This window comes from Saccopteryx leptura, chromosome X (assembly GCF_036850995.1).
Source record: "Saccopteryx leptura isolate mSacLep1 chromosome X, mSacLep1_pri_phased_curated, whole genome shotgun sequence".
NCBI classification, from domain to species: domain Eukaryota; kingdom Metazoa; phylum Chordata; class Mammalia; order Chiroptera; family Emballonuridae; genus Saccopteryx; species Saccopteryx leptura.
Window position 1 is genome coordinate 115795256 of NC_089516.1, and position 13664 is coordinate 115808919.

A 13664-nucleotide genomic window follows, 5' to 3' on the forward strand; every position below is an offset into this window, starting at 1 on the left:
AGGGCACTATCCTCCAGTCAGACAAGCAGCAAGGCAGTTTGAACCTTACCCACCCCACCCCCTAGCTATGAGGCTGAAACCAATTATCTCCTGTCTTGTGTCAAGGTTAGTGCTGGGAACTGGGGCAGGGCTGAATTGTAGATGAGATTCAAGTGAACCCAGTTATAGGAAAAAGAAGATATTCTAATGCCAGCGAGAGGGGGTTGAACATGAAGCATAGCACCTGTCATGCTTTCCAAGGATCCTGAGAAGCTCTGGATGGTCTTGACAGAGCTCTAACCACTTATTTACAAATTGGTGATTAAAACTTCTTCTCCTTCATGTCCTTTTTTTTTTTTTTTTTTTTTTTTTTTTTTTTTTTTTTTTTGAACAGTTAAGGTCCAAAAGGTTCTGCCTTGCTCACAGCTCTCCACTGCTCTTAGCACATTGCCTGGTGTATAGTAGATACTCACTTTTTGCACTAATGAATAAATGCCTGACATGCAGTAACTCCTAGTCAATATTTATTAAATTGAGTTTATCATAGCAGGTAATCCTATAAGGACATCAGTGTTGTTGTTATTATTATTAATTATTAGTTACTATTCATTGCTTATTTCCTGGTTGCCAGATACCGTGCTAATTGTGTTATAGGCATTATAAAACTTAATCTTCAAAACATACCTCTAAGGGAGGTGCCATTATTTACATCATTCTACAGAATAGAACACTGAAGACTAGAGAAATCAAGATTGCCAATCATTATAGTGACCCAATGATTTGAACCCAGGTCTCTGATTATGAAGTTCATGTTCGTTAACCATTGCCCTATACTGCTAAACTGTCAAAGTGTTGTTTCACATCTATCCCATTCTAAAAGACAGTTGAAATTTACTGCAAAGGCAATTCTGAGAAGGGTGTTTGGACACAGAAGCATGGCAAGAAATATAGGGTGTCAGTTTCTACTGGGCCAGAGTAGAACTGACATGAGCTCTACCAGCTCAGCGTGACAATAGCCAGAGCTCTCTAGTGTCTCAAAAGATAACCTGTCTCACTGTAAATAGCTCAGTGCCCTCCTGGCATTAAGCAGGACATTAAACACAGTGCTGCAGAGCAAGGCAGATTTCTCAACACTGTACAAAAAAAGTCTAGCTTTCTCACTGGGCTTTGGTATCTCCTCTGGTATGTCCTCTGTTCTAAACCCACTTAATCTCCATATTCTCTGACTCTTTCCAATTTGTGTATGTGTGAGAGAGGGAGCTTGAGAATTAGAGAGTTCCTTAATTGTTTAGTAACTTAGAAGTCATCTCTCTATTGCTAAATTTGTAAAAATTATCCTGAGGAAATCTTTCCATGATTTTCCTCTAATTCTTTCTCCTGAAGACAAAAGTAATAGCCAAGGAGATCTCTTACAGAAATGTCTTCTCTCCCATGACCTAGAACAGGTTTCTGGTGCTTTCTGGGATTATAACACAAGGTGATTCCAAGGTACTGACAGCAAACTAACCCATTTGAGTGGACTGCCAAATTTTACTTTCCTCTAAAACCTCTAGCTATTAAAAAAATGGATGTTTTTCTCATGTTTGGAGTGATAGCTCTCTGATAGGGAAAATGCTGATTTCATATGCTAAATGAATCTTCATCTTTTAGAAGTTTTAATCTTTCAGCATTGGAAACTTTTCAACTTCTCTATCTTTGGTAGAAATGGAGAAAAGAACACAGGCATTCATTTCTGGCAGGCCTGTCCCCTTTTCTGTGGTTTGCAAACTACTGAAGAAAAAGAAGGGCAGAAAATCCCCAGTGATTTCCCTAAGTGCTTACTAAGCAAAAAGACAGAGAACATGGAACTATTCTTACATTGAACATGAAAACTACAGATAGGCACTGCTTTATCTTTAGGGTATTTTCTCTTAATGCTTCTAGTGTGTAAAACAAATTAGAATTAAAAAATGAAGAAAGACAGATGAAAAAAGCTTTGCAAAAGACATTTCAATATCTGCCATAAGTCTCAGAGTCAAAATGAATTAAATTTCTTAAAGAAGAAATAAGCCAATCAGCTACTTTTCAGATGATTTCAAAATGGTATTTTTTTCCTAAAGAATATTAAGTCAACAGCCTGGCCTGTGGTGGCACAGTGGATAAAGCATCAACCTGGAATGCTGAGGTCACTGGTTTGAAACCCTGGGCTTGCCTGGTCAAGGCACATACGGGAGTTGATGCTTCCTGCTCCTCCCCCCTTCTCTCTCTCTCTCTCTCTCTCTCTCTCTCTTTCTCTCTCTCTCTCTCTCTTTCTAAAAATGAATAAGTAAAAAAATCTAAAAAACAAAATTAAGTCAAGATTGATGTTGCGGATACCTTATATCACTAAAAAGTCTGTTTTTGAAACAAACATCAGTAGGACACAATGTGCCCCATTATGTAAGCTCTTCAGAACATTATGGACTTGAAACTGTCCACCTGCTTATTGATTTTGAGCTGTATGTCTATAACATTGCCACATGGTAATTGTCTTCAGCTCAAATGACTTATATGCCACAAGTTTTTATGGCTCCCAAATAGCATGTGTTTTAAGAATACACTTGAAAACATTTTGTTGCTAGTGGGACTTGGGCAATTTTAGCCTACCTTTTCATTTATTTTACAGATAAATATGAGAACTAGTCAAGACTGGACATTAGAACTTCTCATTGAGTAAACCAGGAAAGCAAGGCCTGATGTAGGACAGTAATGAAGGAATAGTGGCAGGGATTCTGATATAGTCAAAAAATAATAATAATCACACAGCTTAACAGAGCCTAGACTATAACTAAGGTTTTATGATTCCTGGCCCAGTGGTCTATCCACTGGGTCATACTGGCTCAGTTTACTAAGCTTGTCAGACTATGGAAAGGTTGGTGTTACATCAGATATAGCAACCCCACCTGCCTTCAAGGGGCTTACAATCTAGTTGCATTATAAGATACCCATCCTGCTTATCTGTGGCCTCCAGGGTAATGTAATATACACCTCTAGTTATTACTTGAAATATTTGACAACCCAATGTAGACAGCTGAGCATTTCTGCCCTTTGAGAATAGATATGACCAAACAGAAAAAGAGAGTTGGAAAAAGGACTGGAAGAAAATTGAGGTCCTATTTGACAAAAGGACACCTCCCAGTGAGCAGCTGCCATGTTCCTTATCTTTCTAGAAATTAGAACTAAGGATAAAGGCAGAGAATGGAGGCAGTTGCCTTAGGAAAAGCCAAAGCACTTCCCAGATTGGTACCTCTGACTTAGAAGATAGAAGAGAGCTTGAGGATGAAGATAGGGTTGGGGACAATTGATTCCAGGTAATATCCCTTGGGCATTCGCAGACTCCTTTACACTCCCAGGACAGATAGCAAATTTATAGATGCTATTCACACTGACATTTCTCTACCTAGAAGAAATTATCTCTTAGGTTGTCACTGTCCTAAGATAGATTCATTTTTCATTAAGAAAGACAGAAAGTCGATCTGTCCTTCCAGCTAAGAGGCAGAGAATCAAGAGTGCAGTAACAGATGCCAAATATTCTCCTCTATTCTTCAGGTGATTACACTGGGCTTTGGCAGAAGGGCTGATGGTTTGATAAAAGTGCTCCTGTCTTTCAAATGATGCATATGAACTCCAGGAAGGAACATTAATGCTGCGTGGAAGTCTGCCATTCTGAGCAGAGACCATAGAGTAATACTTCCAACCAAATTTAGTCTCACAAGGCCTTTGCTCAGATTCAGGGACACTCTTTTATCTTCATTTTGTCTTTAACTCTCTCAGCTCCCCAAAGAGAAAAGGCCCTGACCAATAGGTCCAGACTAGGACATCTGTTCTGGATAAAAAAACAGGGAGAACCTGTTGTAACACTGCTTGTTGTTTTGGAGATTTAAACAGACCACATCCCTTTCTCCAGATCTTAACAATTGCTAACAGTAAAAAACCCACACAGTACAGCCAGTAAAGCAATTTACACCCTGTCTCCCAACATGCATCAATTATATTCCTATTGCCTCATTTGATTCTGCCCCCAAACCTTTTCCAACACATTTAAACTTCAGGGATAAGACAGGTCAAGTCTGCTTCTCTAGGACAACATAAAATATCTGACACATTACATGCCAGTACATGATCTGCCTCCTTTATCCCGTCCTGCTCCTTTCTTTCAGAAAGTGCTTTAAAATAGTGGCTGACAAGCTCCTGCTCATGCTTAGTCTCCAAGTGGGTTCCAACTTTTGTATCAGATAATCAGGTGAAACTACTTTTAAGCTATAACATAAGCCTTTCAGCTCAAAAAAAAATTTAATGGGCATTTAAATGATCATTTCTATCTCAAACCTGTCAGACTCTTAAATGCATCATCCCTATACATATGAGTTTGTTGGGTTTTAAGGTTTATGAAATTTATTACATTAGCAGCCCACCTGTGAAAGGGATTATATAAACCCCCTCAAACTAAATCCCCTCCAATAATGCAGTTGCTTCTGGATCGCCACTGGTGAGTGGAAAATTAAACCTAATTTGGTGTGTTTACTGAGCCCAAACAGCCTCTACTTGATTAAAATCCTTTAAATAGTAAACATGTAAGCAAAAGTATTAGCAAATTCTTACCCTGAGCTGTTTTCATTTGCTAGGTTTTGTCCATTACCTGGAATATGCTCATACTTCCTACTTACCCACTTGGTTTCTGATAATGGCCTGCCTATGACTAGCACAGGTAGAGCCTAGAGGACAAAAGACTGCTGGACTGGTTCAGGAAACCACAGGCAAAGTACTTCATGACTGATTCAGAAGTTCATCTACTTCCTAGCTCCATGGATAATTTTTAATGCTCTCTCCCAGCCATAGCTGACTTTCACAAGGAGCAGAGAACAGGAAAGGAATGCCATTTAGAGAGTTGAATTTTTATAGATGTTGACCTCCTTGGTCTTTAACTTGCCTTGACAGTGACCTTCCCCCTCATCTACATGCTATGGCAGTCCCAGGGGAGCTAAATGGGTATTTTCTGATAGTAGATAGTTATCTGCTCCTCGCCATTTCTTTAAAAATCATGTGGATTTCTCCCCAGATACTATGCCAAGTAGGTCCTGAGCTCTGAAATAATCAACTATCACAACTTCCTTTTCATATGAAGGAGGGGATAGCAGTGGCAGAGGGCAAGGGCTTCTCCAAGGCTAGCTATGAGCTGATCTGATAGTTCTGCTACTTTAATCTGACCAAGTATACAAGAGTTGGAAGGGGTTGCCAAGTCCCCCGCAGAGCTAGACGTCACTGAGGCTTGATCAGTAGCCCCCTTCCCTTCTACTGGTAGAGACTTCTTCCACCTGCTTTTTACCTTTTTTTTTTTTTTGTCTTTTGTCTGCAATAGTACTTTTTAGTTTTTAATTACAGTTGACATTCAATATTATATTAGTTTCAGGTATACAAAATAGTGATTAGACATTTACATAATTTACAAAGTCATCACCGTATAAGTCTAGTACCCAACCAACATGTCTTTATTAAGTTTCAGCATGGGACTTCTCAGTTTGGAGCTAGGTCCACATCGATGAGGCTTAATTGAGCACAGACTTAATGCTGTTCTTCATTGAGGAAGCACCCCCCCCCAGGAAAGAAACTCCACCTTCTTTGAAAAAGCTCCTTAGAAAGAGTCAATTCAGAAAACGTAGAAAAGCTAGGCTGTGGGAAAAAGGCAAGTGCTTAAGGGAAGCAAGTTTTTCCTGACATCTTGTGTTAAAAGTACTTTGAACTAGCAATGGCTTCCTTTTGGAATCTGTTTTTTTGTTTGTTTTATTTTATTTTTTGTTTTTTTTTGTTTTTTTTTTTTGGGGGGGGGTTCGCTACATGTTCCTGGGAACCAGACTAGATGTCCCACTTCTCGGTCCCATTTTGCCTATCTGGCCACCTCGCTGTATTTATTATCTGGTGGGTGTTTTTCAGTTACTGAGTTAGTTTTTTTTCTCTTAAAAGGTGTTCAAGATTCTCAAACTCCTTTTTTAACCTATTTAAAAAAGAGCTCATTTCCCCTAGATTCTGTCCAAAGTGATTTTATCACACAATTGTCCCTTGTTTCTTCCTTCCAAAACAAAGAAATGGTCATTTGTCTTAGAACTATCAATTATTTAGACTTGAAAGTTTAAACATTAGTTAAATTAATTAACTAAATTCAAATGAGATCAAATGGGAAATTCTATTAGTGGGACATTTGCATGTTTAAAGCAGTAGGCAGAAATATGTTGGCAAAGACAGAAGATGGTTTATCTGTGAATTCTCTTGGCGTGATGATACTCTTTCTAACTCAGACTTTCTTTGCCAAAAACCCCACTAGTTTTCTGGCCAATTCCATTCTTCTTAGTGGCTTTTGTTTCTATGACCAGGTCTGGCCCCAGGCAAAGGGTAAAATAGATAATTTTGTTTTTGGTTCCTCTCCAGTTAGAAATGTTGAATTAGCCTTGGCCAGAGAGTTTGGTTGGTTAGAGCATATTCCTGCAGCACAGAGGTTGCTGGTTCAATCCCCAGTCACGGCACTTATAGGGAATATAGGGACAGATATGAGTTTCTCTCTCTCTCTCTCTCTCTCTCCCCTTCATCTCTTGCTAAAATCAATAAATAATAACTTAAATAAAAAGAAGTGCAGAATTGGTGATTCAAAAAATTAGCTGCAATGAGGGGAAAGTTGAAGTCATAGATAATAATGGAGAAAATGAAGAAAAGAACCTTAAAGGGGTTTTGCTTATTTTTCAAGTCTTCATTTATGAACTCCTAAGCCAACCTAGTGAGTAGACTCTGAGGGTGCAAAGGCACACCTTCATTGAGAGAGCAGGATAAGAAAAGCCAGAGGAGAAACCTTCAGAGAAGCAGGAGGAGAAACCATTGTCTCCAGTATCAAAGAGACACTGGATGAGGGTGTACAAACATACCATGTTTTACTGCACTTTACTTTATTGCACTTCACTGATATTGCGCTGTTTACAGTTTGAAGGCAAGAACCCCCACCAGCAAAAAGATTATGACTTTCTTTATCATGATACTCAATTTATTACAGTGGTATGGAACCAAATCTGCAATATGTCCAAGGTATGCCTATATAGTGCAAAAGGCCAGTGGTGTCACATGAGCAGTTGATGTCTAAGGGAAGACCTTTGAATTTGGTAACCAAGTACATAATTCAGGAGGCAATTTCAGTAAATTAGAGGGAATAGATGTTTTATCACAGGTGTATAAAGACAAAGTGGTGTTAAAATCAAGAGATAGTAAAGGTATATATTTTAAGAACATTAGTGGTAACGAGGAGAGATGTCGGATGGTTAAGACGATAGTAGGATCAAAAGAAGGTGGGAGGAATGGTTTTTGTTTCCTTTCTGTTTGTCAGTAAACAGAATTACCTGAATATGATTTTAAATGAACAGATCTATAAATGGTTTTGAGAATACAGCAAGCATTAGAATCACTTGTAGGACCAGCTAAGCCCGACCCCCAAAGAGTCAAATTCCATATTTTGGGGCTGGAGCCAAAGAAATGGAATTTCTTACAAGTTCCCAGGTGAATCTGATGCTGCTATTGCAGGGAACCCAACATTCAGACCCACTGGAATAGATTAATGAGGAAAAATTAGTAAAAGGAAATAAATGGATAAAGCAATCAATGAACAACCAAGGAGACTAAGGAGACGCAACGAATAATTGATGCTTCTCATCTCTCTCCCTTCCATCCTGTCTGTCCCTAGCTGTCCCTCTTTGTCTTTCTTTCTGTCCTTGTCATAAAAAAAGAAAAGAAATGGAGCTGAGTTTTAGAAAGAGAAAAAATATATGATATACAAGGAATAAGTAAATTGAGTCTAAGAAAGAGTTCAGTTTTCTATCAGATGGTAATAATAGAAGGGATGGATGAAGATATAGCAATATGTTGAGAAAGAAAAGGACACTGAGGTGATAGAACTCTTATCGTTAGTTTCTATCTTGTCAGTAAAGAAAGAGGCAAGATCATCTACAGAAATAGTAGGACTGGTAAGGATTAGGGACTGAGAAAAGTTTGGAATGAGCATCATTTACACATTTAGAGGAGAATCAACTTTAGGTGATAGATGATGGGCTTAATTTTAGAAATGATAACATTGACATGGTAAGTAAGCCAACACAGTAGATTTGCTCAGTAGGCTGTTGGCTTCAAAAAATGCTTACTTTCTGCAGCTTCCACTGTAGGATGTCCTCCATGAGGGTAAGGATTTTTGTCTGTTTTGTCTTTCTTGCTCACTACCTCATTCCTAGCACTAAGAATAGTGCTTGGCACAGAATAGACACTCAACTATGCACTGAAATGAACCTGAAAGGGACTAGCTGAAGTTGATTATTGCACATGAAAGTAGTATATAGTAGAATCCTGCAGATACCTATGCAGTTAGAACTCTATGGTGGTTAAGAGAGTGAGTTATGGGATCTGAAGACCAGGGTTCTTATCCCAGTCTCTCAGTGACTCAGTTTCTCTTTCTTGGACATGGAAATGATCATGTATGGTCCATAATGTTGCTGTGAAGATTAAATGAGATAATATATATATAAGGTGCTTAACACAATGCCTCACATAGAGTAAGCATTGAATAAATGTTAGCTGCTTGCTGATTATCTACATTTCCCCTGAAATTAATTAAGGAGTGTTTCTTAATCGAGTTGAGTCACCACATACCTATAATTCACAGTAGTAAAACATCATTTCTTTGAAAACATAATCTATCTCAGAATTTATCATTCTCCTCCTACCTCTCCCCACTAGTAGGGATATTGGAGACGTAACTCTATTTAATATAGAAAAAAATGATCATCAAAATTGGTGTTTTGGCTTCATATCTGATATGGCTTCCAAAAGCCTTTCTGTGGTCAAAGCATTTTTCTAGGTATGCATTTTAAGGCCTTGCTTCACACTAACATGCACTACTATTATAAAGGATTAATTGTGGAAGACAAAAGAAGCAAGTTCATAAAATCTTAGTTCCTCTTTTTTATGTGATTAATATAAAAACATAGTCTGCCTTTGCATGAAGTAATTATACAGTTCACTACTGACACATTATTTTATTGATCCAATACAGTTGAGTGCTATGCTGATATTACCTGAAAAAAATGCTTACTGTATAAATTAATATGTATCCTAATAACTGCTTTACCCTTGTTATTATCCATGCAGAATTCTTTCATGTTTGCATACATCTTATTCAGTAATCAACAACTTATATTTTAGTCATTTATGGTTTCTTTACTTTAGGATCTGTTACAGTGATAGATACAAAAATAAAAGATTGAGTCCCTGACTTCAAATAACTCATATTTTAATGAACATACTCTCCCAAAATAATTCAAGGATAATAGCAAACACTCAAGTACTGTAGTCCTGAGTACCATAGTTTTCTGTCCCACCTCATGGTGGGACAGAAGCATATATAACAAATATGGACTATTATGCTCATTTCACAAGAATTTCCAGTCAAATGAAGAAACTAAAACATAAGAGCATGAACTTTAAAGTAAGAAAACATGAGCTAAACAGTGATATGTTATGAGAGATCATGAGTTGCAAGGTAGCAAAAACATTTAGGAAAAAGAATTGAGTCAGTTGCCCTAAGCCAATATGTCTCAGGACAAAAGGCCAGCCAGTATCCTTTCCTTAATTTAGCATCAGGATAAAGCATGTTAGAGCCCACTGAGTGCTATTACTTTTCTAACCAAAGCACTGACAAATCAATTAGTTGTAATAATGTAAGACTTTATATTTCAACCAGAGAGGTATATTAAGTGGCAAGTGACTGATGGAAATACTGTCTCTAAAAATTATTTTTTTTTCCAGAGGGCTGATATAGCTGTTGCTCCACTCACTATAACGCTGGTCCGTGAAGAAGTCATAGATTTCTCAAAGCCATTTATGAGCCTTGGCATCTCCATCATGATAAAGAAGCCTCAGAAATCAAAACCGGGAGTATTCTCATTTCTGGATCCCTTGGCTTATGAAATCTGGATGTGCATTGTCTTCGCTTACATTGGAGTCAGTGTAGTTCTCTTCCTAGTCAGCAGATTCAGCCCTTACGAATGGCACTTGGAAGACAACAATGAAGAACCTCGTGATCCGCAAAGCCCTCCTGATCCTCCAAATGAATTTGGAATATTTAACAGTCTTTGGTTTTCCTTGGGTGCCTTTATGCAGCAGGGATGTGACATTTCTCCAAGGTTTGTTTCTATGTCATAACCAATGCCTCCTTGCATTTGACAACTGTAATCCTTTCATGTACATCTGATATTCACCCATCTCAAGTCCGCATTTCTTTCATTTAACATTCCATCCAACGACAAATTATCATCAAACCCTTTTGTTTGCTTGCGTCCAGGAACTGAGTGTTTTTTGGTGTTGCTTTGAATGTCTTTCATTCATTTCTATGGCATTGTGTATTCATATACTTTATAGCAAATATTTGAACTCTGGATAAAGGCCACATTGTCAATTAATATTGATATTATTCAAGTAAAGCAACTAAACCTTTATTATTTCAAACAAGCATAGTTTCCTCATTAATTGAGTTAAAACATTTTCTCATTTGCCTAGATAGAGATTGGATCTAGAAAAAATTTGAAAGAAGATAGAACTCTTCTTTAAAACCCTGCTATCTTCTACCTTCAGTGCCCTTCCTTTTTTATTTTGTTCTTACACTGCCTAGAATTATCTATTTTAGTATCTTGCCCAAGTTTTATAATAAAAACTGTAAGATATCTTTAAAAAATGGGAGGAAGTCTCTGTGACCTTGACTTGATCAAAGAGTTTTCAGAACACAAAAAGCATAACCCATTTTAAAAATTGATAAACTGGGCCCTGGCCGGTTGGCTCAGTGGTGGAGCGTCGGCCTGGCGTGCAGAAGTCCTGGGTTTGATTCCTGGCCAGGGTACACAGGAGAGGCGCCCATCTGCTTCTCCACCCCTCCCCCTCTCCTTCCTCTCTGTCTCTCTCTTCCCTCCCACAGGGAGGCTCCATTGGAGCAAAGATGGCCCAGGCGCTGGGGATGGCTCCTTGGCCTCTGCCCCAAGCGCTGGAGTGGCTCTGGTCGCGGCAGAGCGACGCCCTGCCCCGGAGGGGCAGAGCATCGCCCCCTGGTGGGCAGAGCGTCGCCCCCTGGTGGGCGTGCCGGGTGGATCCCAGTCCCGGGTCGGTCGGGCGCATGAGGGAGGCTGTCTGACTCTCTCTCCCCGTTTCCGGCTTCAGAAAAATACAAAAAATAAAAATAAAAAATAAAAATTGATAAACTGGACTTTATCAAAATTCAAATCTTTTGTATTTCAAAAGTCATTATTAAGGAAATAAAAAGCCACAAACTGGAGGAAAATCAAACACCTGATAAAGGTTATATCCTGATATATGAATGTCTCCTGCTACTCAATAAAAAGAGAAACAAAGCATTTTTTAAGTGGACAAAACATTTGAGTAGATATTTCTCTAAAGAAGATACACAAATGGCTAATAATTACATGTAAAGATGCTCAACCTCATTAGTCATTAGGGAAATACAAATTAAAATCACAATGAGATGCCTCTACACATCCTCTAGAATGGCTATTAATCAAAAAGACAATACCAAGAGGTTGTGAGGATGTAGGATGACTGCTTTCATCCATTAGCAGTGTGAATGCAAACTACTAATGCAAATGGTAAAACTGTTTGAAAGTTTCTTATAGTTAGATGTACACCTAAACTATGTCACAGCAATTCCACTCTGAGCTATTTGCTTAACAGAAAAGAAAACATGTATCTATATAAAGACTTATACACATGTGTTTATAGAAGCTTTATTTATAATAGCCAAAAAGTGAAAACAGCCCAAATGTCCATAACAAGTGAATGGATAATCAAAATGGGGCATATCCATACAATGGAATACTATTAAGCAATTAGAAAAACAAAAACAGCCTGACCAGCTGGTGGCGCAGTGAATAGAACTTCGGACTGGGATATGGAGGACCCGGTTTTGAGACCCTGAGGTCGCCGGCTTGAGCACAGGCTCATCTGGTTTGAGCAAGGCTCACCAGCTTGAGCCCAAGGTTGTTGGCTTGAGCAAGGGATCACTTGCTCTGCTCTAGCCCCAGTCAAGGCACATATAAGAAAACAATCAATGAACAACTAAGGTGCCACACTGAAGAATTGATGCTTCTCATCTCTCTCCCTTCCTGTCTCTCTCTCTCTCTCTCTGTCTGTCTCTGTCTGTCACACACACACACACACACACACACACAAATGCAGATTACTGACACATGTATCAACTTTGAAAACATTATGCTAAATGACAAAAGATCATGTATTATATGAGTCCCCTTATTGAATTCCATTTTTTTAATATCCCATACTGTATTATTCCATTTGTTCATACAGATAACTCTATAGAGACAGAAAGAAACTTAGTGGTTTCCAGGGGGTTGGAGGGAGCAAAAAGAAGCTAATTAGGACCAACTTTAGGGTGAGGCAAGTGAGGCTGAGTAGAGAAAGTACAGGGATCAGATCCAGTTTTTATTTTAAATAGATTTTACTTATTCATCATGGGTTTTTTGCATTAATTTTGATTTTTTTTTAGATATTGCATTCAGGCCCTGGCCAGTTGGCTCAGTGGTAGAGCATTGGGCCAGCAGGTGGATGTTCCAGGTTCAATTCCCCATCAAGGCACACAGGAGACACAACCATCTGCTTCTCCACCCAACCCTTTCTCCTCCTCCTCCTCGTCCCCTCTCTCTCTCTCTATCTCTCTCTCCCTCCTCCCACCCATAGCCATGGCTTGATTGGCTCAAGTGAGTTGGCCCTGGAGGCTGAGAATATCACCTGGCTTCCTGGCCTCTGCCTCAGGTGTTAAATATAGCTCACTTGCTTAGCAATCTGGAGCAATGCTCCAGATGGGCAGAGCATCACCTCATAGGGAACTTACCAGCTGGATCCTGGTAGGGGCACATATGGGAATCTATCTCTCTGCCTCCCCTGCTGTCACTTAATTTAAAAAAATACTGCATTTAAATGCTATTTATCTTGATTAGTAAGATTTTGGCAGCCCCTTAAATTTTGTGTATGCATCAAATGCCCCATTGGCTTTACCCTAGTCCTAGTGCTGTCAGGATTAGTTACAAATGGGTTTGAGGGAACTCTGGGAGGTAAATGTTCCAAAGCAATTGTGATGATAGTTGCACAACTCAAAATTTGCTAAAATTATAAATTGTATACATACAGTAGTGAATTTTATGGTATGTAAATTTTAGCTCAGTAAAGCTATTGAAAATATTGAATGTGAATGTCCTGGGCCTCACCCACTTAGTTTAACTGTTAACTCACCTGAAGAAAAATGGTCATGCATTCATAACCATAAGATGTTGGAAGTAAATGTAACATATTTATAATCAGAAAAAAAATGCTTTGCTCTGGAATAAAATGTTGTAGCTTTGGTAAAATTGAACATTTATCCTAATACTGACCAGACTCAAATATACAAACATATAAGAATTTTCATTTAGAATATAAGGACTCAAAAAGTCACCTACTAGGATTTTATTTTTTATTAAATTTATTGGGGTGACATTGGGGAATAAGGTTATATAGGTTTCAAGTGTAGATTTCTATAAACCAAGATCTGTATAGGTGTTTAAAGAGTACTTCATTTTGAAATTATC

At 38.5% G+C, this 13664-nt stretch overlaps 1 protein-coding gene across 4 annotated transcripts in view; it reads left to right on the plus strand.

The window, feature by feature from the left end:
- GRIA3 (glutamate ionotropic receptor AMPA type subunit 3) overlaps positions 1 to 13664 on the plus strand; it is a 435245-nt gene that overhangs the window by 309148 nt on the left and 112433 nt on the right. For all 4 annotated transcript variants that reach the window (XM_066356601.1, XM_066356603.1, XM_066356602.1 and 1 more), the window contains one exon: positions 9826 to 10202. In XM_066356601.1, coding sequence (XP_066212698.1) covers positions 9826 to 10202 — 377 coding nt within the window. The remainder of the gene's footprint in view (positions 1 to 9825; positions 10203 to 13664) is intronic.